The sequence below is a fragment of the Pelobates fuscus genome, chromosome 4 (genome assembly GCF_036172605.1).
Source record: "Pelobates fuscus isolate aPelFus1 chromosome 4, aPelFus1.pri, whole genome shotgun sequence".
NCBI lineage: Eukaryota > Metazoa > Chordata > Amphibia > Anura > Pelobatidae > Pelobates > Pelobates fuscus.
The window spans coordinates 205,070,896-205,097,410 of NC_086320.1; the positions used below are offsets into that span (position 1 = coordinate 205,070,896).

The 26,515-nt window shown below is 36.8% G+C and overlaps 1 protein-coding gene across 2 annotated transcripts in view; it reads left to right on the forward strand.

Annotated features, from left to right (window-relative positions):
• GABBR2 (gamma-aminobutyric acid type B receptor subunit 2) overlaps nucleotides 1-13,773 on the forward strand; it is a 630,870-nt gene extending 617,097 nt beyond the window's left edge. For both annotated transcript variants that reach the window (XM_063451858.1, XM_063451859.1), the window contains exons 18-19: nucleotides 11,482-11,599; nucleotides 13,135-13,773. In XM_063451858.1, coding sequence (XP_063307928.1) covers nucleotides 11,482-11,599; nucleotides 13,135-13,300 — 284 coding nt within the window. In that variant the 3' untranslated portion in view covers nucleotides 13,301-13,773. The remainder of the gene's footprint in view (nucleotides 1-11,481; nucleotides 11,600-13,134) is intronic.
• Nucleotides 13,774-26,515: the final 12,742 nt, after the last annotated feature.

A 26,515-nucleotide genomic window follows, 5' to 3' on the forward strand; every position in this document is an offset into this window, starting at 1 on the left:
ATTGTATCCATGTACAGCGCTAAGGAATGTGTTGGTAATTCATAAATACATAATAATAATCTAAACTCATGGTTGCTGTAAATTTGCTTCCATAAATATTTAATATCCTTTTCACATTGAGGCCCTTTTTTAGTCTAACAATATAAGACTTTTCTCACTGCACCAGCACTCAATGAGTTAAATTAACCTCTCTCATTCAAGTTAATCTGAGTAAATGGGCTGAATTATGACATACATTGCTCTTGCCAGCACATGGGAGGCAACAAAGACATGTTATATTATTTTTATAGATACAAAGTATTGCCGCTGCAACTTCTGAAAGTAGATTTAAAAATAAAATGATATTACTTTAAAATGATTGACTCCAAACAGAGAAGATGCTAAATGAAATATAAAACACAGGCTATAAAACATTCATCTCCATCTAGTGGCAGAGCTCTGTACCAGTTTCACAGTGTAAATATTGTTTACCACATTATGTAACCAAATGCAGGGCCATATGTTTTATTTACAATTTTAATCAGATATATGTGTAAATCAAGTGTGCTTGCTCTGACATTTTGCTTCATTCTCCATCTAGTTTCTAAAAGCTGCTAACATAGTTACACATAGACTGGACCCCTGCCGGAAGTTTTGTTTCTTTCTAACGTGAAAAAAAAAACGTTTTGTCCAAATCGAATTTTGGCCGTTTGTTCTTTTGTTTTCAGATGAAATTCAGTCATTATTTTCGTTTCAGAATTTCATTTGGACAAATTAAATTCTGACCGGTGCTGCAGCTGCATCTTGCATCCATTTAGTAGATAACTCCCTGAATTGGTATCCTCGTGGACCTGCTATTTCTAAGGGTACCAGATTATGGAGCTGTTTAGCAGATAGCTCCTTTTTGGTATCCTTCTGGTATTTTCCACAAATTACAAAAAAAACATCCTTTTCGCAAGTGCACAAGTCTAGTTACAATGTATTCTATGATGGAAAAAGAAAGTCCATCAAGTTCACTCTTGAAATCCATTCTTGTGACCCAAAAAAAATCCAATGCTTTTGACCCCAAAAAAGGCAAAAAAAAAATGATAGCAATTTCGAATCACAAAAAGGGGAAATCCTTCTTGACTCTATAATGGCATACAGTTTTTCCATGGATCAACAACATGTTTACAAATATATTGATGATATCCTTGAATATTCAAAAAAGACAAAACATCCAGGCCTTTTTAAAAATATCTATAGAATATGATAAGACAACCTCTTTTTATAGAGAATTCCACATCTTTTTGTTCTTACTGTAAAAAACCCTTTCCTCTGCTGTAAGCGGAAATGTCTTTCTTCCAGTTCTCATGGAGATGCATACCTTCTGCCATTGGGAAGTATGAAATCAGAGTGGGTGCGCGGGGCCTTCAACGAGGTGTCGCCATTGACTCAATTTGCATCACTGGCAACAACTATTATCAGTCTGGTGTCAAGCGTGCAGGCACAGCTGGACATGATCCCAAAATCAGTTTTGAGCCCAGAAAATTAAAAGTGTTATTCTTATACTTCATTCACTATAACCCGAGATAGATGCTAAGTGAGAAAGTAGTAGGAAATATTAAAAGATGCTTATTCAAAAAAATGGCAACCTAAAAATGCAGAAGTGTAACCTCTTTATCAGTGATCAGTGTTCTGTATCAGTAATATAATGAGTAAGGTGCTGGACATAAACACCAGGACCCTTGAGATGTGTCAAACCACTTGAAAACAATTTGGGGATGGCGACTGTAGCCTGCTAGCACCATAACCACTACAACAGATTGTAGTAAGTTTGGTGCTTAGAGTGCCACGTTAAAAAAAAAAAAAAAAAATGGCTTTCAACCCCTACTGTATTGGTCCATTTATATTTTATATATGTTTTCCTCTTTGGCAGTCAGATCCTGCACTGTGTAAATGTTCAGTGCTATTTTAAAAATTCTAATTAGAACATACACAATAGTTTTGTTTGCATCTTCTGCTATAATTTATTTCTGTGCATATTATTTTATGTTCACAATGACTGATTCCTTACTCAAAATATGTACTTTCTGATTTTGTTTGCCTTGTAAGCTGTTAAGTCAATCTATGCACAGTGCAGGAGATGTTACTTCTTTTTTTCTAGTTATATAGAATTTCTTAAATTAATAGAAACTTTCTACTTCAGGCTTATTTTAGGTCTCTATTACGACTTCCTATACCCTACCACAGTTCCTAGAATGCTACTCTGCATTGTGCATAGATACTCCCCTTCTGTGCTGCAAAAATTCATCAGACTGGTAGTCCCAGGAAATGTACCTCCTTATAGTGGAATGGCTTCCATCCTCCCATTCTGACTGCCTGGTTTTATATAAACATTCTATTCTCCAGTATACAAGTGAAAAAACTCCCAAATTAAAGATCATACAATTACAGGACATTGATCCTTTATATTATGTACAGGCGGTTTTGGTTATATCATGTCCTACGATGCCAAAGTTGGCAAGAAAAATATAATTATCGGGAGAACATTCAGCGCCTGTATAAAATATTACATCATTATTATTTGTTTTCTGGTCAAGACTAGTGCCTTTAGAGAGCAATAATGAGCCAACCAAGGAGTCACAATGTCTGCAGCTACTGTATGAAGCCTATAATTTCTCTTACTTTGGTGCCATGGGAGCACAAGCACAGTATCTCTTATCTGGTACAGTCACCTGGACAACCTCTTAGTCTTTTTGATGCCGCTTTGAAATCCTGCAAGCATTAAAAACAAATGTAAACCTTTATTGGTTTTGACACGCATTTACAGAGTGACTCCGTGCTGAGAAATCAGGGCTTCTTTGCTCAGATATGTAGTTCTGATGTCAAAACACTGAATAGTTAGAGTAGGCAAAAATACAAAAAGGTATATTGAAAATGGTATGATTACCAATTAACCTTCTTATTATAACAGTATAACATTCCTGTATGGAACTAACTGTGTTAACATATTTTCAAAATCTGCCCAAACCTTGAAGGGTTATTCCAAGCACCATGACAACTTCAGTGATTTCAAGTGGTCCTGGTGTCCGGAGACTGTACAAGCAGCATATCGCTATGAAATGCTGAACATACGGAGATTGACCTGTCTGACCCTTAACACCAGCGTTACTGGGGGTCTTCAGGCAGCCCGCAAGTAGAGTACCAAGCTAATGTCAATTCCGTTTGCTGTGGCAGGACCGCTCTCTGCTGAAGAATGGCCGTCATGAATGGCCGGCATGATTGGCATGCCTTCAAGGAGACCAGGTAGTAAATGGAGCAAGGGTACTCCTCACATCATAATCACTACATAGGCTATGATGCTTGGAGTACCCCTTTCAAGGAACAATTATTTCCTCTTTTTTTAAGGTCTAAGGTCAGCATTAGGCAGGCGTAGAAGCTAAATTTATACATCAAAATAGAACTCTGTCTTGTGTAGCATGTCGTATTTCCTTTACATTTTCCAAGCTGATAGAGGAGCGATAGCATGTATTCATTTTCAAAACGTTCTAGGCCTTTGAACTGAATTCTTGTTTCTCTTTAATGAAAGCTCATTTCCAATTCTCCATATATATTTTCAAACTGATTTCACAGCCTTTAATTGAAAAACACGCCAAGCCACGAAGAGTATGAGGCAGTACATTATTTTCAATATACTCTTATACCATTATATTAATCTCCTATTCTATGTATTTCTGGTAGTTTTGGTATGGAAAATTACTGGTTAGTGGCAAAAAAGAAATACACTATAAATAAATGCATATATTGTAATTGAAGATTTCCATAGACCGGTTTTCCGTTGTGTTTTCTTTACACCTATTTGCGATGATATCAACATACAAAGCAATACATTTCTAATATTTTAGAAGCCTCCATCCTTGATAATACCAGTTAGAGTTTATAACATATTACATTCCAATAAGCTTATATGTTTAAATGGCTATTCAGTCTGTGTTTGAACCACATTGAACTTGGAATCACTCACATTTCCCTTCATAATTACACCATTGACTGTGTATAGCAATCTATAGACAGCTTAAAAATACATAAAACCATATTCAATAATTTTACATGTGTTTGAATGACCCCTTTCATAAAAGCTATATTATTATCATAATAAATAGCTAAGGATGGCCTAAAGGCCTGTAAAATGCCATTCATTTCACAGTAGTAAATGTTTTTACTTGGAATGTTGACATGCGATTTTTAATTTTGTATGACCTTTAAGGACATTAGATAATATTGAATGTCATTCATCAGTTTTAGATAACAAAACCTTAAGGGTTAGATATAATTTTTAAAGAGACTTGATTAATATTTATTTTGTCATTGTACAGCACTTCAGAAAATGTAAATGTAGCAAAAAAAATGTAATAAGAATAATCTATGTTGCTAAGAAGCACAGACTTGTAGCAGCAGATTGCACACTCACCTTTAGAATTTTATTGAGAATGCAAAACATACTTTACATTGAATGGATATTATCACCATAGTCGTCCATTGAAGAAGTCCGACTGTCTACAAGGAGAATGTGCTAGAACCATCAAAAGATCATATAGACTCTCCTTGGACTTAGACAGCAAAACATTTGACTTTCAGCTGTAGATTTTCATTGAGAAAGCACATTCGCCTACGTGCTTGCCATAATTTGCTGGTCTACTACTCCCAATACATTTTCCTACATTAATTTTAAATGTTTGCCAAAAACCGAGCAAGACATCTGTCACCAAATTTAGCCAACGTTTACAAATTTTGACAAATTTACAAACCGCTCTCTATGTAGAACATTTTGGCGTTTTAGAACTAAGTTTTAATAGATCAGATAAGTTATTTAATATTATAAGTATTATTATTTTTTACAAAGCACCAACAGGTTCTGCCACTTTATTGAAAGAAATACATAGTTAAAATAAAATAAAATGGAGAGCCCTTTGTTGTAGACATAATAATTTCACAATGCAGATTTTTTAATTTTTACATCCTCCACACCAACATGAACATATTGAGTATTAAAAGGGCCCTTTCTGGAATACACATCAAATAAAACACTGTAATATAAACAAACAATAAAACATTTTTTTCCAGAGAGATGCCCCTTTTTATTTAAAGTTTTATTAAATATTTAGCAAATAACATCATAATCCATTTCAAGCAAGGCAACACCAGTGCAAAGATTGCAAATGAAGAGAAATAAAACCATTCAAGGCTATTTATTAAAGTGAGAATTTAAAGTTGTGACGGACCGCCTGGCACCCGTCAATCGCTGCTTCCTAGTAATCCTTGAGTACCATAAGAACCGCAAGGAACACCATAATCCCCAAAAACCACAGAAACCGCCGTAGCATGGTTGGGGTCTCGCTGTCCTTCACCCACCCTGGACTCAAGACCAGGATCACGCTTCCAGGGGGTAGACCTCTCCTAGAAAGCAAAGCAGGCTGCTCTTACAAGAGCAATTGTTGTAAGCCAAGGGATTATAGTGATTATAGCAATCCCCAGAGTGAATATTGCTCTCCAATCCCCCAAACATGAGCCTAGACTTCATGAAGGGTAAAATGAATCTGTTTAATGGCAGCCACAACTGGCCTTATATGCAGGTCCCCATGCAAGGCGCACTCCCCCTGGACCTGAGACTACAGTGAAAACATACACACAATTACATTGGCTCTCAGGTCCAGGATACTCCCATACAAAATAGGAGGCCAGCTTCCACACTCCTCCTGGAGTCCATGGCAAACTTGGAAAGCGGCATTTGTCACAAAATTGAATTTAGATGTAAGGCCAAAGTAGCCGAAGTGAAAGAATATGTGGCTTAGAGAATGTTTCCAGTTCGGCTATTTTGACCTTAAATTTCAAATGCTGTTTGAATCCACTTCAAATTTTCACATTAGTGAATAACCCTCACTGCCAGGTATAAAGTACAGAGCTTATAACCGTGATGGACAGGAATTCTATATTTAAAAGAAGAAAAACTACCACAACAAGAGGACATAGTCTTAAATTAGAGGGACAAAGGTTTAAACATAATATCAGGAAGTATTACTTTACTGAGAGGGTAGTGGATGCATGGAATAGCCTTCCAGCTGAAGTGGTAGAGGTTAACACAGTAAAGGAGTTTAAGCATGCGTGGGATAGGCATAAGGCTATCCTAACTATAAGATAAGGCCAGGGACTAATAAAAGTATTTAGAAAACTGGGCAGACTAGATGGGCCGAATGATTCTTATCTGCCGTCACATTCTATGAAGCTAATATAGAGGTTTCCAGTGGCAGGATAAAGACGTGTACATTTTTAGCTTTAGTGTAACTATTTTCACCTTACAAATAAATATTTGTAAAATATGGTGATGAGCAAAGAACTGCGAAGAGACAGTTCCCCTTTAAGGAAATATGTTAATACAAACAAAAATATTTAATCATATTATGAAAAGTGTTTCTACACTTTCATGACATGATACAATTAATAGGTCATACACCTGTGAACAAGCATCAAATAAATACTTGGCAACTAATTGTGCAATGGGCCCAGTTTCATATTTGTGAACGAGATTCTTACATGTAAGGACTGAGGCTGTTCTGATAAAGAACTGGTATGATTACCATTATTTTCCGTGCTACTGAACAAATAGATTTATTATGGAATCAATCACTCCGTACGACAAACAGATGAAACTTCAGTAAATTTGTGACATTAGCCCATGAGGTCCCTGAATTATTCAATTTAGCAAGTATCTTTCTATTCTGTCATGTTAAAAGAACAAATTACAACAGCCACAGGTCTAGACTCCAGTTTCAATTCCCCTATGGCTGTAATAAAGATTTAAGGGTTCTTGATAATATGAATGAGGAGAGAATTACATGAAAGTTGAGACCCATTCCTAAACAGAGTTAAACTTTGTAAAAATCCCTTAAGGAAATGCTTCATTGGATTTGACATTGCCGCTGTTGGCCATAAATTATTTAGTTGCCGATCTTATAGAAAATGAACTAGCATGTCATTTTAAGAAGAACATTTACAATGTCAGTTTTGTAATTGTAAAACCATGGTGAAGATTGTCTTTTGTTTAAAGGAATATGATTTGTAAGAAAATAAATAATTGTATCTTAACCCCTTAAGTCCGGCGGACGTATATTTACGTCCTTTTAAAAGCGGCTCTAAACGCCGCAGGACGTAAATATACGCCCGCCGTTTTTTTTTTACTTACCCGGTCGCCGGTGGTCCCACGCCGGCGATCGCGGTTGGGGGGACTCCCAGGGAGCCCCCCCGCGGCAGATCTGCCTCCTCCGGTCCCTCCCGGTCATGTGAGAGTGAGGTCCTTGCGAGGACCTCACAATCACATGGCCGGTATAGCTGGCTCAGGCATTGCCAGCAGGGGGACCAACTGTAATGACAGTTGGTCCCCCTGCTGGCTGAAAATAAAATAAAATAAAGTTAAAAGTGTAAAAAAAAAAATATATATATATATATACTTAGATCATATATATATATTATATATATATGATCTAAGTATATATATACACATATACACACATACACATACACCGTCTAGGTGTATTTTAATATTAATATATAATTATATATATATATTAATATCAAATTACACGTAGACTGATACTGATTAAATATATATATAATTATTGTTATGTATATATTTATAAATAATATAAAAAAAATAAATATGTAAATACGTAAAAAAATTAAATAAAAAAATAATTAAAAATAAAATATTAAAAAATATATAGATGTGTTTTATTTCGTTCTAACTGTATTGTGATATTAATATATATATATTTATATCAAAATACACGTAGAACGAAATAATATATATATCTATATACATAAATATATACGTATATATCACTATATATATATATACCTATATATAAATAAAAATATAAAAAAAAAATATATATATATATACGTATATATACACATATGTATATATATACATATATTAATTCTACACATATATTTATGTAATAATTTTACATAATTAGGTATCCTAATTAATTACAATTAGCGGGACCTGCCTGACAACCCATGCCGAAAGTATAAGGAATTTAATTTGCTAGCACTATATTTAACCCTATAACTTTCCAAGACACCATAAAACCTGTACATGGGGGGTACTGTTTTACTCGGGAGACTTCGCTGAACACAAATATTAGTGTTTCAAAACAGTAAAATGTATTACAACGATGATATCGCCAGTAAAAGTGACGTTTTTTGCATTTTTCACGCACAAACAGCACTTACACGGACGATATTACTGCTGCAATACTTTTTACTGTTTTGAAACACAAATATTTGTGTTCAGCGAAGTCTCCCGAGTACAACAGTACCCCTCATGTACAGGTTTTATGGTGTTTTCAAAAATTACAGCGTCAAATATAAGGCTTGTGTTTCATTTTTTTCACATTAAAATTCGCCAGATTGCTTACGTTGCCTTTATGACCCTATGGTAGCCCAAGAATGAAGATTACCCCTATGATGACATACTATTTGCAATAGTAGACAACCCAAGGTATTGCAAATGGGGTATGTCCAGTCTTTTTTAGTAGCCATTTGGTCACAAACACTGGCCAAAATTGGCGTTTTTTTGCATTTTTCACACACAAACAAATACTAACGCTAACTTTGGCCAGTGTTTGTGACCAAATGGCTACTAAAAAAGACTGGACATACCCCATTTGCAATACCTTGGGTCGTCTACTATTGCAAATGGTATGCCATTATGGGTGTAAATTTATTTCCTGGGCTACTATACAGTCTCAAAGGCAACGTAACCAATCTGACAAATTTCAATTTCAAATGTAACACGCTATATTTGACCCTGTAACTTCCCAAAACACCATAAAACCTGTACATAGGGGGTACTGTTTTACACGTGAGACTTTGCTGAATACAAATATGTGTATTTTATTGCAGTTAAAGCAAACAGTATTATGACATTGACAGTTAAAATGTCATGTAGAACTAAAAAAATCAAAAAAAATCTTATTTTCTCCCATGTTTTTCATATTAAATTATGTTTCATAGCTAAATAGTTGATATTAAATGAAAGCCCTGTTTCCCCTGAATAAAATGATATATAATAAGGGGGGTGCATTTAATATGAAAGAGGTGAATTACGGTTTGACAGACATATAGCGCAAATGCCAGGTTTTGGTTACATTTTGTTTCGTTCACAACTTGTACATTTGGCTGCGGTGTTAAGGGGTTAAGACTCTCTAAAGCACAGAGTGTTTAGGAAAAAATAATAGAGGAACTGGAAACATTGTTGACTTACAGAGCAATTCTATAAAGTAAAAACTTAAGCGTAATTAAGCAGTTTTGGTGTATAGATCATCCCCCTACAGTCTCACTTTTCATTTAACTCCCATTTAGGAGTTAGATTCCTTTGTTTATGCTGCCCTAGTCACACCTCCCTGCATGTGACTTTCACAGCCTCCTTTTTCTAGTGCCATAATATCCTTCTTTAGAACAGGTGCCCAAAATTGCACAGCATATTCAATATGTGGTCTTACCAGTGATTTATAAAGAGGCAAAATGATATTCTCGTCCCAAGAATGAATGCCCTTTTTCATGCATGACAATACCTTACTGGTCTTAGCCACTGCTGATTGACATTGTACATTGTTGCATAGTTTGTTGTCTATAACAATTCCCAAGTCCTTTTCGTGTGTTGTTATCCCTAATTCACTTCCATTAAGGGTATACGTTGCTTGTGTATTCTTTACGCCGAAGTGCATAAAGTTGCATTTTTTAACATTAAATTTCATCTGCCATTTGAGTGCCCAGTCCTCCAGTCTATCTAAATCCCTCTGCAGCAAAGTAATATCTTGCTTACATTGTATTATATATTTAACTTCTAAATGGCAGTGAATTTAGCAGTGAAACTTCAGAGGCATGATCTATATACCAAAACTGCTTCATTAAGCGAACGTTGTTTTAGGGACTTTGGTGCCCCTTTAAGGTCAAAATAGCCGAAATAGAACAATGCTCTAAGTCAGCTATGCTTTGAATTAAGTTGGCAGGTGGCTATCAGGCCTACAACTAAAATGGCATTAAGTTCTGCCCATTTACTTGCCAACTGAAAACAGTTTAAGGCTTGACGGTCACCTTACATGGGAAACTACTACTTTTGCAGTCATTACAATCTCTTTTATCTAGCATCACCTCTTCATTGCAGGAAAGGTATAGATTAAAATACAGACTTGCTGGAGAAGGATTTATTTAATAGCCATAGTGCTATCACTGAGAACATTTGGAACATGTTTAGAAATGTATTTTAGCATTTGGCAATGCCTACATGATGATAAGTCAGATAGTATTTAAAGCTGGAATAGGTGCCCACATTTGCAGATCCAGCAAAGCATTATTGAATGCAGCTGTGCTTATTCAGGCTATGACCTAAGTGAAGATTAACAGAAAGCGCCAGTATTTTTATAGAAGTTGTATGCTATATATCTATGCATTGTGTTTTTGTCTCGGATTTGTTTCACTCATTACCCTACAGACCTCATTCTGGTTTTATACACCCTCCAACTATGTATGAGCAGATCAAATTAGCCAGTTAGTGTTTGTTTGTTTGTTTTAAATGTCATGTTGGTTTAAAAGCTTGCTTTTGAGAAAAGAACAGAACTAAAAAAAATGAAAATAAATAATAAAAGGTGTTGTCAGAAGAGCGATGATAAATCACAAAACACAAAACCTAAATAAAACACTGTGTGATGGCAAACAAAAAAAGTAAATTAGCACTATTTTAGCAGGACAGGAAAATGCAATCCTCCCTGTTCCAAAAATCATACTTATGGCTTTTTTTTTTAAAAGCATTGTTATAGAACGGTGTTTGAAAGATTGTTCAGCAGAATGTACAGTAATAAAATTATTTTTACTGGAGCAATTTGGTGTACTCAAGCTCTATTATGGGTGAAGATTTAGAGCTATTTAGGCATATATTTATGTACAATTTCAATAAAGCAGCTTCCACACTTCTACAGGTGTTACAGTACATACATACAGTACATACATTTCCATTTTCGGAATGTTTTCTGTTTTTTTATGAATAGATTTGCCCTTTGGCTCAGAGAATCACAACCATTGCACGGTTGATGGACTCAGTTTATCTATCTATGGCTACAAGGATAGCCTATATGAATGAACAACCAATTGCTGAACTCCAGTGCAATTGTCCACTGGAGGAGAAGACCCAGCAAACAGAGCTAGAAATTCTCTAATGCTGCTTCGGCAGAGGTGAAAAGTGGAGAGTTATGCAACATAAGAAAAAACTTTAAAATTAACAATGAATGAATGTATTTTGAATTATCATCTGATACAAGGATTTCCAGTGTACTACAGCCTTATTGATGCAAACTAATAATTCACAGCCTTCTACTCATAATGTAACATGCTAACACTAATATGAAAGAACGTTTTGCATTGTAGCATTCAAAGACTAAATATTTGCTTCTTTCCATATAGATGGTGAAAAACCGGTCTTAAAAAATCACCATGATCAAAATGCTCCACCACAATGGAACACGATAGAATCATCTAGAACTAGTAAAGACCCTATAGAAGACATCAATTCTCCAGAGCAGTAAGTATTAGAAAAGAAAATACATAATATGATTTTTGGGCTATAGCAATGCTAACAGTGTTATCTTTTCATTCCTATTAATTATTTATTCTTTTGACTTCAGAGAGAACGAGCACTAAAATGATTGTGAAAACATTCTGCTTATTAAGAACTAACAGTAGATAAAAAGTGATCAGGTCCATTCATATTTAATTAGTAATACAGAACTTAAATGTCCAGTTGAAGTAGGCAGTCAATGGGGGTGTCAAATGTTCTGCAGGCATAGGCTTCTCCCATTGTAGGGAGAAAGTCACTAAAGTCCAAATGGTCCTGTACCGTTGATGGAATTCAACAATGTCTGGATTGTGTAAATCAGGAACCTAGTAGTCCTGAATTTGGTCTGGATTTCAGCTATACTAAACACCACCAGACAGCTGAAATCCAGGCAAAATAATAAAAACTGGGCCTGTGTATATATATATATATATATATATATATATATATATATATATATATATATATATATATAAATCCAAACTATTTTCCTGCTGGCGGCACTAGCAAACAGTTAAAAAAACCTCTGTGGCACGAGGGTTGATTACGTCGCAGTTGGCCAGCCCTTGCTAGCCAGTCGCTACCTTAAAAAAAAAGAAGAAAAATGAATATATACAAATCATATTGAGGTCAAATAGATCCCCATATTATTATAATGGAGGTATTGTACCTCCATATGCCCACTCCGACACCTAAATCTAGTGACTGCCCTTCCCAGGCCCCCTATAGGACCAACGTAATTATAAAACATGCTATTGTCTATAGCTTCAAATTATAGAATGCCCTGGCCCCGCGCATTGGTATGCGTATCCAATCCACTAGCATCCCCGTGAAAGTAATAAAAATCCCTACCTGCGCCCACCCTCCCCACACTAATAAAATTGAGTGGGGGGGGGGGGGTGCATGCTATATCTAAACTTCAGAAGTCTTATTTCTTCTAATTCTTTTGTTCTTCAGCCACTGATAGAATTAAAAAAAATAATAAAAAACTGGAACAAATAAAAATGATGCATCTTCAGCCACATAGGGCTTGACTCACAAATAGTGCTCTTCGCGGGGAAAGCCCTTTGATAGGATTTCCCATGCGTTGACAACTATCGCAAAGTGTGGGAAAATTTCTCATGCTTTGCAGTATGACCAAGTGTACTCTGACTGGTTGGCTAGTAAATTATGCTCTCTCTCCAAATATATATAATGAATAGGTGCACTTATTGGAAAATTGTTAACAGTAGGACCAACATATAAATCAGAGAATCTTGGAAAATCTTGGATATATCTATGAATCCAGTTAGCTCTACAGAGCTCAGCAAGTCCAGGAGCATGCGCGTAGGCTGCAAGCACAGTTCAGGAGTGCCTGTGATATATGCTGTTTAATATGTTAATGAGCATTGATCAAGATATAGACTGCAGAAGTAAACTGTACATTTAAAAAGAATCCTAAACTGATTGATTCCGCGATGTCTAATGATCAACCTAATGTTTTGTTTTTCTATTTGTAACAGTATACAGCGACGGCTGTCTTTGCAATTACCCATCCTACATCATGCCTACTTGCCATCAATAGGTGGTGTAGATGCAAGCTGTGCCAGTCCGTGTGTAAGCCCCAGTGCCAGCCCACGTCACAGACACGTGCAGCCTTCTTTCCAAGTAATGGTCTCTGGCCTGTAGGAATGGAGGAAACAGGCTTCCCGGACTACTCATGTAATTTCTCAAGAGAGACTCAACTGCACATTCTGATATTGTTTGTTACACACATAACATTTGCTCTTAATTAAGAAGAAGGAAATGATATCAATGTCATTCTGGGAATCCAGTTTTAACTAGTGTGAGCTACATGGGAGAAAGGGATGCATCGAGTCATACCTGGAGCCTTATCTATGGAGTTCATTTTTCTTTACTCAGAGGACTCACAAAATAATTATTCTTCCCAAAACTCTACGAGCAACGGAACAAGAGTAGAGCGTTTTAAATCTTGCACAAATGGACAAAAAAAAAAAAAAAGTCAAATAACAGAAGATGAACTTTTTAAATCCAAGTCACAATGCTACGTATTTGGCTGCTATGAACATTGGTTAGTACACTTTATACACATAAAGAAAGACCTAAAAAATATAAAAAAAAAAAAAAAAAAGAAAAAAAAAAAAAAAGAAGAAGATGGCACAGTTAGGAATTATTTGAAGAAAATAAAGTTTCCACACATTTACTCAGCTGCTGAATGCATTCCTCACAGATTAGGCCCTGCTTGTGTGTCCCACCTCAGACTATACTATGTGGGAAATTAAAAAGAGCAACTTGACAAATGATCCCTCAGGTGTAAGCAAGACATGCAGTATTACCAAGGTTTTTTTTGTTGTTCTGTAACTGAACTAAGATGTTTATACAATGGTACACTGTAGTTGCAGAAGCAGTGTGGATCTGTTATGAAACCAAGGTTTTACTGTTCTGAGCCAGAATCATTTTGCAGCACAGCACTTCAGAGAATATGGGAACTACCATGTTCCTGCGATCGCCATTTGGGACTATGTTTTACCAAGGTTTCTGTACTTTTTTTTTTTATTCTTAAGAATCATTATTATTATTAATTTTTTTTAGTAATGCACAGAACTGAGCAATTTGCAGGTTTGAGGCCTAGTACATAGCTTGTATGTCACAATATGGATGACATGTCACAGTTTGTGTTTGATTTGTTCCATACAGTGCCACAGAGAAAAGTACAATAAAACCAATGTTACAATGAATTTGGTTTCTTCAGGCATATTTACACCAATGGCAGCCTATTTTAACTGCATATACCTTTGCACCAGAATTGTGTTACATTTTCTTTAAACTGTGGTACCAGCCAATCCCTAAGTATTGTGTGTCATTTTCAAAGCGCTAAATGGAATAAATCACTAAAACCTTATGAAATAAAGGTTTTGATAAGTACCAAACAGGAAGACTCCTATACATATTTTATGGCATGTTTACACATTAATAAATTGTAATTTGGTAACTATATCAAAATCTACATTGGGGCTGCATCATCTTCAACCAATATTTCTATTTTGAATGTCACTTTATTTAACCCCTTAAGGACCAAACTTCTGGAATAAAAGGGAATCATGACATGTCACACATGTCATGTGTCCTTAAGGGGTTAAAGTGAAGATTTTTTTTCCAACCAGTTCAGAATTCTTTAAAATCTTAGCCATCTTATTCCGTATTCTCATGTCAATACCCAATTTTGCTGAGGGCTATGAAAAAGACCAAAAACAGCTACAGCACATTACAAAACTTGCCGTAGAACACGAATATATCATTTAAAATTCACTAATAATCTATATGTCAACTTCCTTCTTAGTGTAAAATGTATTTGTTAGGTAGACAGGCAATAAATGGCTCAATTGTCATGATACTCATTTATATGTAATAATGGCTACTTTATTGTATACAAATCTCTCATTTTACTATTTTTTTTTTTTTTTATATATATACATATATATAAACAAAAAAACAAACCTCCAAGACGGGTGTCTATCTTTCTCTTACCACAAAAACACTTTGGATTTGATAGCTGCAACAGGTTTATAAGCTATTACATAAATCACTTTAAAATTCATAAAGAACACAAGAACACAAACAAAAAAAATATAATACAAAAATGTTTACTATATCTGCGTGTATAGGTCTACATTTATACATCCATACTTACATTTATACTCACACACAAGCACAGAACCATAAATATATAAATGTGAATTATAACTATGAACACAACTATCAGTAACTAATTAATCTCACGTAAGCACCAACCTGATTTTATCCTGTGTTCACGTACATAGATGTACTGTTGGATAACTGAATGATGTCAATAAGAATATGTGATCAGGTTATTTTGTTTTGAAGTGATTTCAAAGACATCACGTTGAAGTGATGCTGTATCCTATTTCTTCAATTTTAGACCAATATTACAAAACATGTAGTGATTTAACAAGTATGGCGTCCAGTAAGCTAATTTTGGTATCCAGTTATCGCTCTCCTTGTCTGTAATACACGGCAATGAACTATTTCTTAAATTGATGTTCAAAATGAACTACTGTGATTTTACTGAATAAATCGTGCACAATATATAATATTGAAATGGCTGAGCATTCTGGGTAATTCATAACAAGGTATCAGGGGAAACCACAACACAATGCCTTTATACTTCTAGAAATACAGAAAAAGTTGCCTCGTTAATTTAATAACTATAGAAAAAAAATGACTATTTACATTCATTATGGATAGATTTTATATATTTATAAAACATGAAAACGTGGTAGTCTGCCAATATGTAGTTAAAAAACCAAACACAATTAATTAGGTTAGAGAGACTATAGAGGGTCCCATGTTAAGCTGTTTGTTAAAGAAACCCTTTTAAAACTTTTTACTTTTCATGTGTACGCTATAAAGGCAGTCATACATTTACCCATGGGTTTGAGAGGCAGTCTAATATAAAGTGACTCGGTAACTTACAATGTTAGAAAATCAACCCAGTAACTAGGTATTCTAAATCACTTAGGTACATTGCGTATTTTACAGTATTTATATGTCTTATTTGAATATAGGGCACTTAATAAAAATAGCTATAAAAAATTATTAACAACACAATTGTACATAATGTATACACAGATATCAGTAGAAATATTTTGACATAGGTGAGAAAAATACCCACAAAAAGTATTGGACTGTTGGAGGTGAGCATTGTGCGTGATTGTGTCTGTAAACTATCTGTGAGTTATGACTGTGTGCAGTTTGTTAGGTTCAGAAAACATACAATCCACTCTGTCTCATTGATATGAGAGTTTATCCCATGAATTCTGTTTTTATGGTCCTACACATATCGAGAACCACTAAAAGTGACAACAGCAATTTCATGTTTCTGTTCTTTAATACCGCATCAACAAATGTACTGTAATGAATGAAGAGGCTGTGCTAGAAGGAAATGTCCAATTATGCTACTGCACAAATGCTTTAAAATAGACTGGAAGTGCTAGGATTAAATGACAATGGATATCTTCTTGTACCCTTATACTGCATGATACCAATTTTTAATAAATCGTTACAAATCTGTTTTTATGAATAAAATATTTAAAAGTATGCTACAATATTTTTCATTTCTCACTTGATAAGTGTTCCTACTGTAATTCAAAGACATGTTTGTCTCAAAGCCTTCATAAATTTCAGCAATTGCATAATATTAAAGGGATACTCTAAGCACAAAATAACTTTAGCTTAATAAAGTGGTTTTGATGTACAGATCATGCCCCTGCTATATCTGCTATTGAAAAGTGAAACTCTTGAGGATTGAGGCAATTGTCAAACTTCTGAGTCAAAACAAAACTTAGAATTTGCTCTTTGTGTTTGTTCCACTGTAAATTAGGGGGGTTCTAATTAAAGGGACACTATAGTCACCAAAACAACTTAACATAATGAGGAAGTTTTGGTATATAGATCATGCACTGCTCAGTCCTCTGCCATTTATGAGTTAAATCACTTTTATTTGTGTCCATCAAGCCCTTGCCATACCAGCCTTGGCTGTGACCAACATAGACTGCAGAAAAAAAAGAGAGTTTAATTTTCAATCAAGTGTTAACTTACTTTAGACGTTTTAATCTCCTGCTCTGTAAACTGATTTTTAACCCTAGGCTCAATGAATTCCAGGTCGCCAAGGTGACTAGGAATTTTGTCCTGGCGCCTGAGATTTGTTAACCCGCTCCCTCCAAGGCGAGTGGTCAGCTGCGCATACTGTAGGCGGGCGGCAAGGAAGCTGTGATCTTCCTGCTCTGCTGGCACATGCGACACTTAGTGATGCTGGTGCCAGAATATGACATAACGATGGACCAGGTATCACTAAGCGGCGCACAAGACCGCCTCCTGTCTTTTGTGATTAGCCATTCTTGGGAACACTTCCCTGAGCAGGGCAATCCTCCATGCCCGTGCTGACATCAGCATATTGTCATCAGTGTGCCAATGGCATTGTTGCAGCACATAAATGTAGAAGAAGTAAATATATATATATATATATATATATATATATATATATTAAAAAGAATGTTCCACATGAATAAATCACAGGCACTCACACTCAAACCTACTGCAGACAAGCTCTCTCCTACCCATATTTCTAAGTGGACACACTCTCAATGGCAGACACACAACCACTGACAGACACCCACTTTTTTCTAGAAATCTACCTTTATGTACATGTTTGCTTGTTTCCTGAAACATAATCTCACCTTAATAAACTTGGAAGCATCTTGTCAAGAAATAAAACCTTACAATTTACGATTTATGAAGGTCTTGCTTTCTTTTCCACTTCAGTATATTTCTCACATGAATAAAGAATGATGTAGGAACAATTTACAAAATAAAGCGATAAGTAAAATGATGAACCATTAAAAAGAATTAAATTATGTTAAAATTATAAAAAAATATTGAATTGTTTTACAATGTATTTCTTTGTTATGCTAAATGTATAGCTGCTCAGGCAGTGCTTGAGAAGTGTGAAGATATTTCAGTAACTCATCAATTTGCAACACAATCTCACTGAATTGAAGCACATCCACTGACAGATACAAAAACATACACACACACACACTGACTGACAGATATGCATACTCACAGATGCTGACACACCCTCACACTCACAAATTAATTTTATTTTTTGAGGCTGATCCTACCTCTCCCTGAGGTCCAATGTGGAGCTGTGCTATAATCTTGCAGTTCCCATGCGCTGTTTAGTATGCCAGGCCGGCATCACAGAGGGCGTGTGAGGAACTGCAAGATCAGCGCTCCCTTGCCACCAATTGCCTGCATCCTCTGCTCCCAACCTCCCCTCTATCATGTATCGGCGGAGTAGGCAGATGGACACTTCCTGGCCCCCCTGTGACAGGACTCATCTCTATGCTCCCCACCTGCAGGTGCCTAGGGTGAGGTGCACCCCATGCACCTGCTCAGGATCGGCTCTGAGCTCACTGCAGACATGGGCTCCTTCCAGACTGGCCATGCAGAGCTGGAAATGGCAAAGGATCTTTTGTGGAAGAGACTTTCATTGCTTTTTCACTCCTCCCTGATGCTTGCCAGCTGCCAACTTTGCCGGTGTACCTGCAACTGTCAGCCTAAATTTAGCCACCTGGTTAACTGTCTGCACCAGCCTCCCCAACGCAAATCTGAGGAGGTAAAAAAACAAAACAAAAAATAAATGTTATGTGTAATGTGTTGCACTGCCGCCCCAGGTGCTAAGGCCCAGCTGACAATTCTACCTGTTCCTTCCTGTTTACAGGAAGTGTTTAGGAAGACTGTGTAAGGCACATGCAGGGAGGTATGACTAGGGCTTTAACAAAGTGATTTAACTCCTAAATGGCAGAGAATAAAGCAGTGAGGCTGCAGGGGCACGATCTATACAGCACAACTGCTTCATTAAGCTAAAGTGGTTTCGATGACTATACTGTCCCTTAAGGCTCACCCATTCATATTATATATTGTTTTTTAAAGGACAGACATTGATTTCTTTTGATAAGCTAAATGTATACTTTACAGAAAAGTAATTATGAATAAAATGTTAAAAACTAATATTTTCAGTTATGCTCATAATAGGTTTTACACATTAAATGTAACTAAAGAAAACAAACTCAACATAGATTCATGTATCAATCCTGATTGTTAAATGTCTTGTTTGACTAGGATCTACTCATTTAGACCAAATAAAGGATGCATAAGCACTGCAGACACTATATAACCTGGCAAAACTGATACAACAACAATCACTATTTAGAAGTATCTTCAAGATAGAAAGAAAAAACACTCTGATGTCCACATAGTGCATTATAGGATAATGGCACACTTGTTGCCTATTCGTAACATGAAAGAACTTGGCTTCCTGTAAATATGTGGTGTTACCAAAACTGTCTCTCAAGTGAAAAAATTTTACCGGTTGGTTATCAACGTTGGATGCAATTTTCCCTATATTGAACCAGAATAAAATCTAGTTAAGATGTTTGCAGACTATTTTACAGAGATGTTAACTGTAGTGGACAGAATTTAGTGATGTAAGTTTCCACACAGTAGGAGTTTTATGCAAACTCATATTACCTCAGTTAATACTCAAGCAGTATTTACTTGTGGTACTATGTAATGGAAGGTAAGAAGACCTCCAGATAGAATGCTTTGTAATAAACCCATATGGTAGGCCTTTAAAATGGTAGCTTGCTACTCTGAGGTGTAATCCTAGTAGTATAAGAATCAAGAAGCACTCCAGGCATCTGGCAAGAAATTGTAGTGACCAAAAACAAATGACTTAAATCCAAATACTATCTCACTGGAAAAATAGACATAGGGAAGATATACCGGTATATTACTGGTCCTTAGATTGGCCAGAGAGGTGGAATTTCAAAAGCCAGAGTCACGCCAAGGTCAAAGGAGTACACTGGGTCAAAAAACCAAGTTTGGTCACAGGTGACAGAGTAAATGAGAGCAAGCCAGGTCAAATACCAAGAAAAATACAATGAATAAGAAATGAGATTGTGAATGGCAGGAAACCACAAGAGGACAATGAACTGTGTATGTGACCTGTGAAATAGTCACCCTTATGTCATTTATGTTTGACCAGAACTTACCTGTGCGTCCGTATGCACAAACATCACAACATTTTTGCACATTGTGTGGCAATGCTGGGCGTGGTGTAAGAGTACACTGTGTCAGAATTACCACCTGTAAGATGCAAAACACCATAGCACATGATCAGTGGTAACGTTACAGCACACGTGTCTAGTTAAGACTACTTTTTTTTTAAAGAATAAAACCTGAGAAAGAAAACTGCCAGCAGAAATAAATGTCATTTTTTTTTCTGTAAGCTCACCTGTCCTGACCTTTTCTCAAAACTAGAATTGTTTCATTCCAGCTCTAAAATACAACAAATATTTATAATTTATAGAGCTGCATTTCAGATGTTGCCTTTCTACAATAAAAAGAAGGCAACTTAACTGCAACTCTGAGAATCCCTTGCTGTATTCATATAGTATATGCTGTAAGCTCAGTAGTGGTATACAAAGTTAATTGAGCAACATGATCGGCTGAATCAATAGCTGGGCTGGAAAGTGCAAACTGAATATGGAGGTGCAGCAAATGAAAGTGCCCCTTTTTATTGTATGTATAGTATGTTTGAATTGCTTTGTAACTTATCATCTACACATAATGCACTAAATATTGATTATCTGTATCCTCTAATGTCCCTTTAAGGTCCTACAGTGTGGAGTAAAAGCAATCTTCCTTTATTTGTACTGAGAGACCTATCATACCTTGGTTGGCTCTGGTCAAACAAGGGATTGTTTACAAATATACTTCAGGTCTGGAAAACAAAAAAATGCTATACCATGAACAATATCATATAACATGTAATCTGTAGAGATATACCAATCATCCACATGTTTTGTGGATTCATCACACATACTATCACTTTTTCTCAACTACTTCACAGGTCTTGAATCAGGTGTAAGTATAAAAAAAAAACTGCCTCTTACTGGGTATTAAGAGAGGGAATAGAAAAAGGTAAACAATCCGTATATGCAACACTCGTATTATGTGCAAATAAGCATTTATGTGCATTTATTATATGCAAATTATTTTTGGGGGGATATCTAAAAAAGCTTGTTCTGTTTTCAGTTGAAGAATAAGACTATTATGTATATTAGATAGATCAGATGAATGATTAATTCCAATCAATGTACCATGAATTAATGTCAGATCCTGATTTGTATATAACTTGACCTATTTCAGCTATATGAAATTATGCAGCACCTGTTTTTGCCACATTTTATGTAATGGCAATATATACCTTTTAACATTTTGCTTGATTACAATTAACTATATACTTTTTTTGCATTAATCTGAGTGCGGTATTCGCTTGTTTTTTGTATATGCCCTAAATATCCCCTCCTTCAAGTCTATTACAGTCATTAGTGGTCCAGTGGGCGTTTGCAACTCCATCCTTCCTATAGTTTCTTCATCCTCCACTGGACTTCCTTGGGTCCACACCTCCTTCTACAGCTGGCACCGTTTTTCGTGTAATAGAATCCTGAGATCTACCCCAAATGCTTGTTTGTGTACCAGTGTCATCGTTGATGCATTCCATGCAATCCTTCCTGTGATCGTGATCACATGAACGCGCGCCTCTGGTTATCATGTGTTCCATCACCATATTGGAATGTGTTCCAGGCGCCGATAGTGTTATACATTAATCTCTTAGTACTTGAAAAAAATATATTTTTAAACCAACACTAGGCATGAATAGCAAATACTCACATAATTGTTGTCAATTTGTCAACATATGCATGTTGCATACATAGGGTATGCAAAAACTAAACGGTGATTCTTTACTGTATCATGAGAGTGCATGTATAAAATAAATCTAACCCTACAATGGGAAAAGAGGGAAAAAGATAAAATGTATTTTGTCAGTCAATTTGTTTTATTAAGACATAAGCAGAACAGACATATTTTTGGTAGTGACAATTGCATAAAAGTGAAATGCTACACCTGAGACACAACTGTTTTACAATTGCAGTTAAAAAGAAAACCGTGAAAGTGGTTCATATCATTCATAAGATATTAAGCAGCAGTAGTCACACTAGAGTAGTCTAGCTTCTTCTAAATTAAACACTAAAGAAACATGCTGAGAACATCTACACAGTAGGTGGTATAAGCAAGCAAGTGTCCACCATGGCAAAACTGATTTAGCCATAAGTACACGATCGCCCATGACTGCAATAGGCAGAATAGAATAAACATAAGGTCAGCATAACAAAGCAATACATATATTATAAAAATGTAAGGATTCGGTACTCGAGGTCGCCGCTGTAAAGGTGTAGATCACATCACAAAAAAATACACCAGGGTCTAAATCAATATTCACACACCTCAGCTCCAATGTATCCAAATCTGTGTATCCAGCATGTTTCGCTCTACCACCCCCTCCAAAATGCATGCACCTGTTCTATACCAATGTATTTAAAAAATGTTAAATTGAAGAAGGGACAAATGCTGCAAAGCACCGGAACCGAATGGGTAGGAATTCCTTTTTTATATTATTGATGTGTTCCAGCACTCTAACCCTTAAAAGCATCAACCACTTGCTGCACAGCCTCTGCAGTAAATAAACCACAATAATAAGTCTGTGCAGAAATCAATATCCAATCTCATGGGAAACATTTCTCCAGTAACTGTACTTCCAAAATTGAGAGTTGGTTGCAAATGTATGGTTCCACAAGCTTTGCCAAATCCCTTCCCTTTATATCTTTTGTTCCTATTTATATTTGTATTTCCCCCTTTAAAAAATGGGGTGCCAATATGTTTTTTACATTTTGCCTTTTTGGGGTATTTTCTATATACAAATAGGGGGTTATTTGGCAGTAGGTTACACAAAACTAGGTCTAGAAGTATTATTGGCTAGAATTTAATTAAACTTGTTTTAATTTGTTATGTTTATACGAGACGCAACTTAAACTAGATCTCCAGATAAAAATATATGCCAATTTGAAAAATATTCATATCAATTTGAGAGTAACCGTGAGAAAAGACACAAAATAATGTAAAGTAAGAGTATATTGTATATAGATGTGGCCAGTGTTGTATTCATTTTTTTTGAAAAAAATTTACATTTATTATTTTTGCAGTGCTTAGAGTTACAAATTTGCTTGTATTGTCACCGCAGGTACAAGCTAATATGTAAAACAGGGTAAAAAAGAAGGACGGTCAGAGCGCGGGTGAGTAACTTCAGCTTGTGGAGCAGGAAGAGCGGCTGTCTTCCCCAAGCCCTGTCTTAGTAGGCCTCAGCTCAGCATTTCTGGCGCTCGATCACGGAATAGACAGAGTGTGATGTCTATCGAGTCAGTGGGTTATCCCCCGAGTGATGGAGGCACAAGAAGCTGTATACAGGCTGGTTGCCCGGGTGGAACTCCCGGTTTAGAGCTGAATGTGCAAGAGCTCGCTCTCCACGCGTCTGGTCGGCTTGGATGTGAAGTCCACTTCACCACTGGTTTTTGGAGGGGCATGTGTGCCAGCCTCCTACCCTGGGATTATGGGCCCTGTGATAACCTATGTTCAAACGTACTGTTTCTGCCCCTTGAACTTTTAACTGGAACAGATTCAAACATGTGGCGGCGGCCATATTAAATTGTCCAGCGGTGTTTTGTCATCGAGTGTATGCAACTGTTTTGGGCATGGGACCATGTGCACAGTGGGGCAAAAATAAGACTTTCAGGAAATTACTGAGCCCCTGAACCAATCTGGGTGATTTTTGGATATGTTGTTCACCCAGATCGGGGCTAGCAGGGGATGTGTGGGGATATGTTGTATTTTGGTGTACTTTTTGGGGTTTGTAAAAATGTGTTTTTTTTCTGTTTAGAGTTAATTGAGTTAGCCCATTGTCTTTGTTAATTGTATCACAGGCAGAGGGGAGGAATTGTGTGCTGTAAGTGGGAGTGTTGGACATTGTTGTATTGTTCTGATTGGTTTGTGTCCTTTGTGTGCCTGTGTTCCATCAGGTCCAGGGAGTGTGCCTCTGGCCTGAGGAATTGTATATAAGCAAACCTGTACCAATAAAGCCTGAGACTTGTTCTACCCTTCATGAAGTTTCGGCTCATGTTTGGAGATTGGAGAACTACCTACACTCCCCAGAGTATAATCACTAAGCTCTTGTAAGAGCGTGTTCCTGTTCCTGCTCTATGGATTAAGAGAGGTCTACCTACTGGAAGCTGGATCCTGGTCTTGGGTCCAGAGTGGGTGGAAGACGGCGAGACCCCAACCAAGCTGCGGCGGTTCATGGGGTCTGCGGTGGTTATGGTGTCTAGTGGAGTGCTTGGAGCCCTCGGGAAGAACTAGGAGCATCCGTCAACGGAGGTACCCAGTCGGGGTGCCAGTCAATCCGTTACATATATATGCATACACACACACTGGTGTGTGTGTGTGTGTGTGTGTGAGGGTGTATGTGTGTGTATGTATGTGTAAGGGTGCCCAATCTTTTGAAGTCAGAAAATCTAGAGATAATATTGCTTGCACAAGTAGCAACTACTTTAACAGCCCATGAGGTTGAGAAAACACACGTTAGGGGAGCTTTTAATTTGTACAAAACTTTAACTTCTCATTTTTCATATACCATATTCAGAATAATATAAAACAGAAAGAAGGATCAGCGCGCTCTATCTACACAACACACAACAAAAAGGATAAAGCAGCACACCTACAAATAGGGCTCCCTCACAGGCCCTACAACAGAAATGCTAAAAACAGATAAGGAGAAGGTAGCGCCACTAAAAGCCAAATGAGATAAATATATAGCATACAACAGGCTGAGAGATAACAGAGAATATATGGATAGAAAATAAAAGCCCAGGGTAAAAAGTCTGTATGGTGGATGAATCCAACACCAAGGTATTCTCTGTAGAAGAGGGTACAAACTTTGATAGTTCCTCAGAGTGATATAAGTACGTCTTTGCAGTTCAAGTACGCCTTTGAAATAGTCAAAAATGACAACTGATGGTGCAGTATGTCCCAAAAAGGTGTAGAGTGCAATATAAAAGATATATGGTCCTACTCACGTTTAGTACAGCTATGAACTTAGCCCATTTTTTGTGATCCTTAGAGCAAGACATACTCTTTGGCCCCCTTTTAATATTGATTGCTGCTTTTGTCTAAATATATGCTGCTTTCTAACATCTTGTATATTACTATTATGCCATTTCTTATTTCCTCACTCTGTTAATGCCTACAGAAAGCTTTTCCCCACCCCCTGTACCCATAGATGCCCGCCCCCATCCCCCTAGCTCCAACCCATGTTCTTCTCCACGTCATGAAGACGAGTGCTACATTCGCGTAATTAGGACGTGACCTCTAGAAACGTCACTAGGACGAGACCGCCGGGCCACAAATCGCGTCCGAACAACATGCAAAACATAACTCCCACACCCCTCCCCTTCTCCCCACGCCACTAGGAACAATACCATTGTCCTACATACCCCACGCGACACGGCCCGAAACAAAAGATGGCCGCTGATCACGTGACCTTTACACTCAATTGTATTATGTTGGCTTACTTCACCAAAAAGCTTCATTTTTGTAATATTACCATTACATGGCCTTCATATATGTATGTATCCCCTAATGCATGTTAATTTTATTCATTTTGAAAATTATGAGAACGCATGTATGACGTCATTTTGGTGCCCTTTTTAAACGTGTACATATAACTTGGGGGAACAAGGGTAGCCAGGTGTCAGCCCGCTTTTTATTGTTAGTGGAATGGAGACAATATTCAGTTAACTGTTGATTAACATGTTTATGGATGTCTAGCTGTTAGCTGGGGCTGAGGATTAGCTCAGTCTTGCCATAGAGGTTCACTTAAGCGTTAAACTAACGCCTCTGTGAGGAGTAAATTGGGTTAGTTAGGCATGTGATGCATAGTTGAAAAAAACATGACAAATATTCCTTTGTTTTGTTCTAAGGCAGTGTAAGTGAAATGTGGAAGGATAAACATGTGGTTTAAGTCTAACTAACACCGGTAGTTCTCAAGCTTGAGCAGCGTATGTATACCACCCGGATTAAAACTCCTTTTAACAGGCAGAGAGCAGGATATGTGTAAGGACCCCCCTATTAATAAAGCTATAAGTCCAGGCAGAACAGGCCAGAGTTCAAGATAAACAAGTAATGGAAAGCAAATACCGGGTAGCATCAGTTCGCAGCATTGCATCTTTATGGGCGATAGCCCAATGTACCATTTGACATCATGGTCCCCTCGCTTGTTGTAGCTCAGAGTGGTAAATTAGGGGGGCATGGGTGCGGTACTGCTCTGTCCAAGTGTCCTAGTTCACC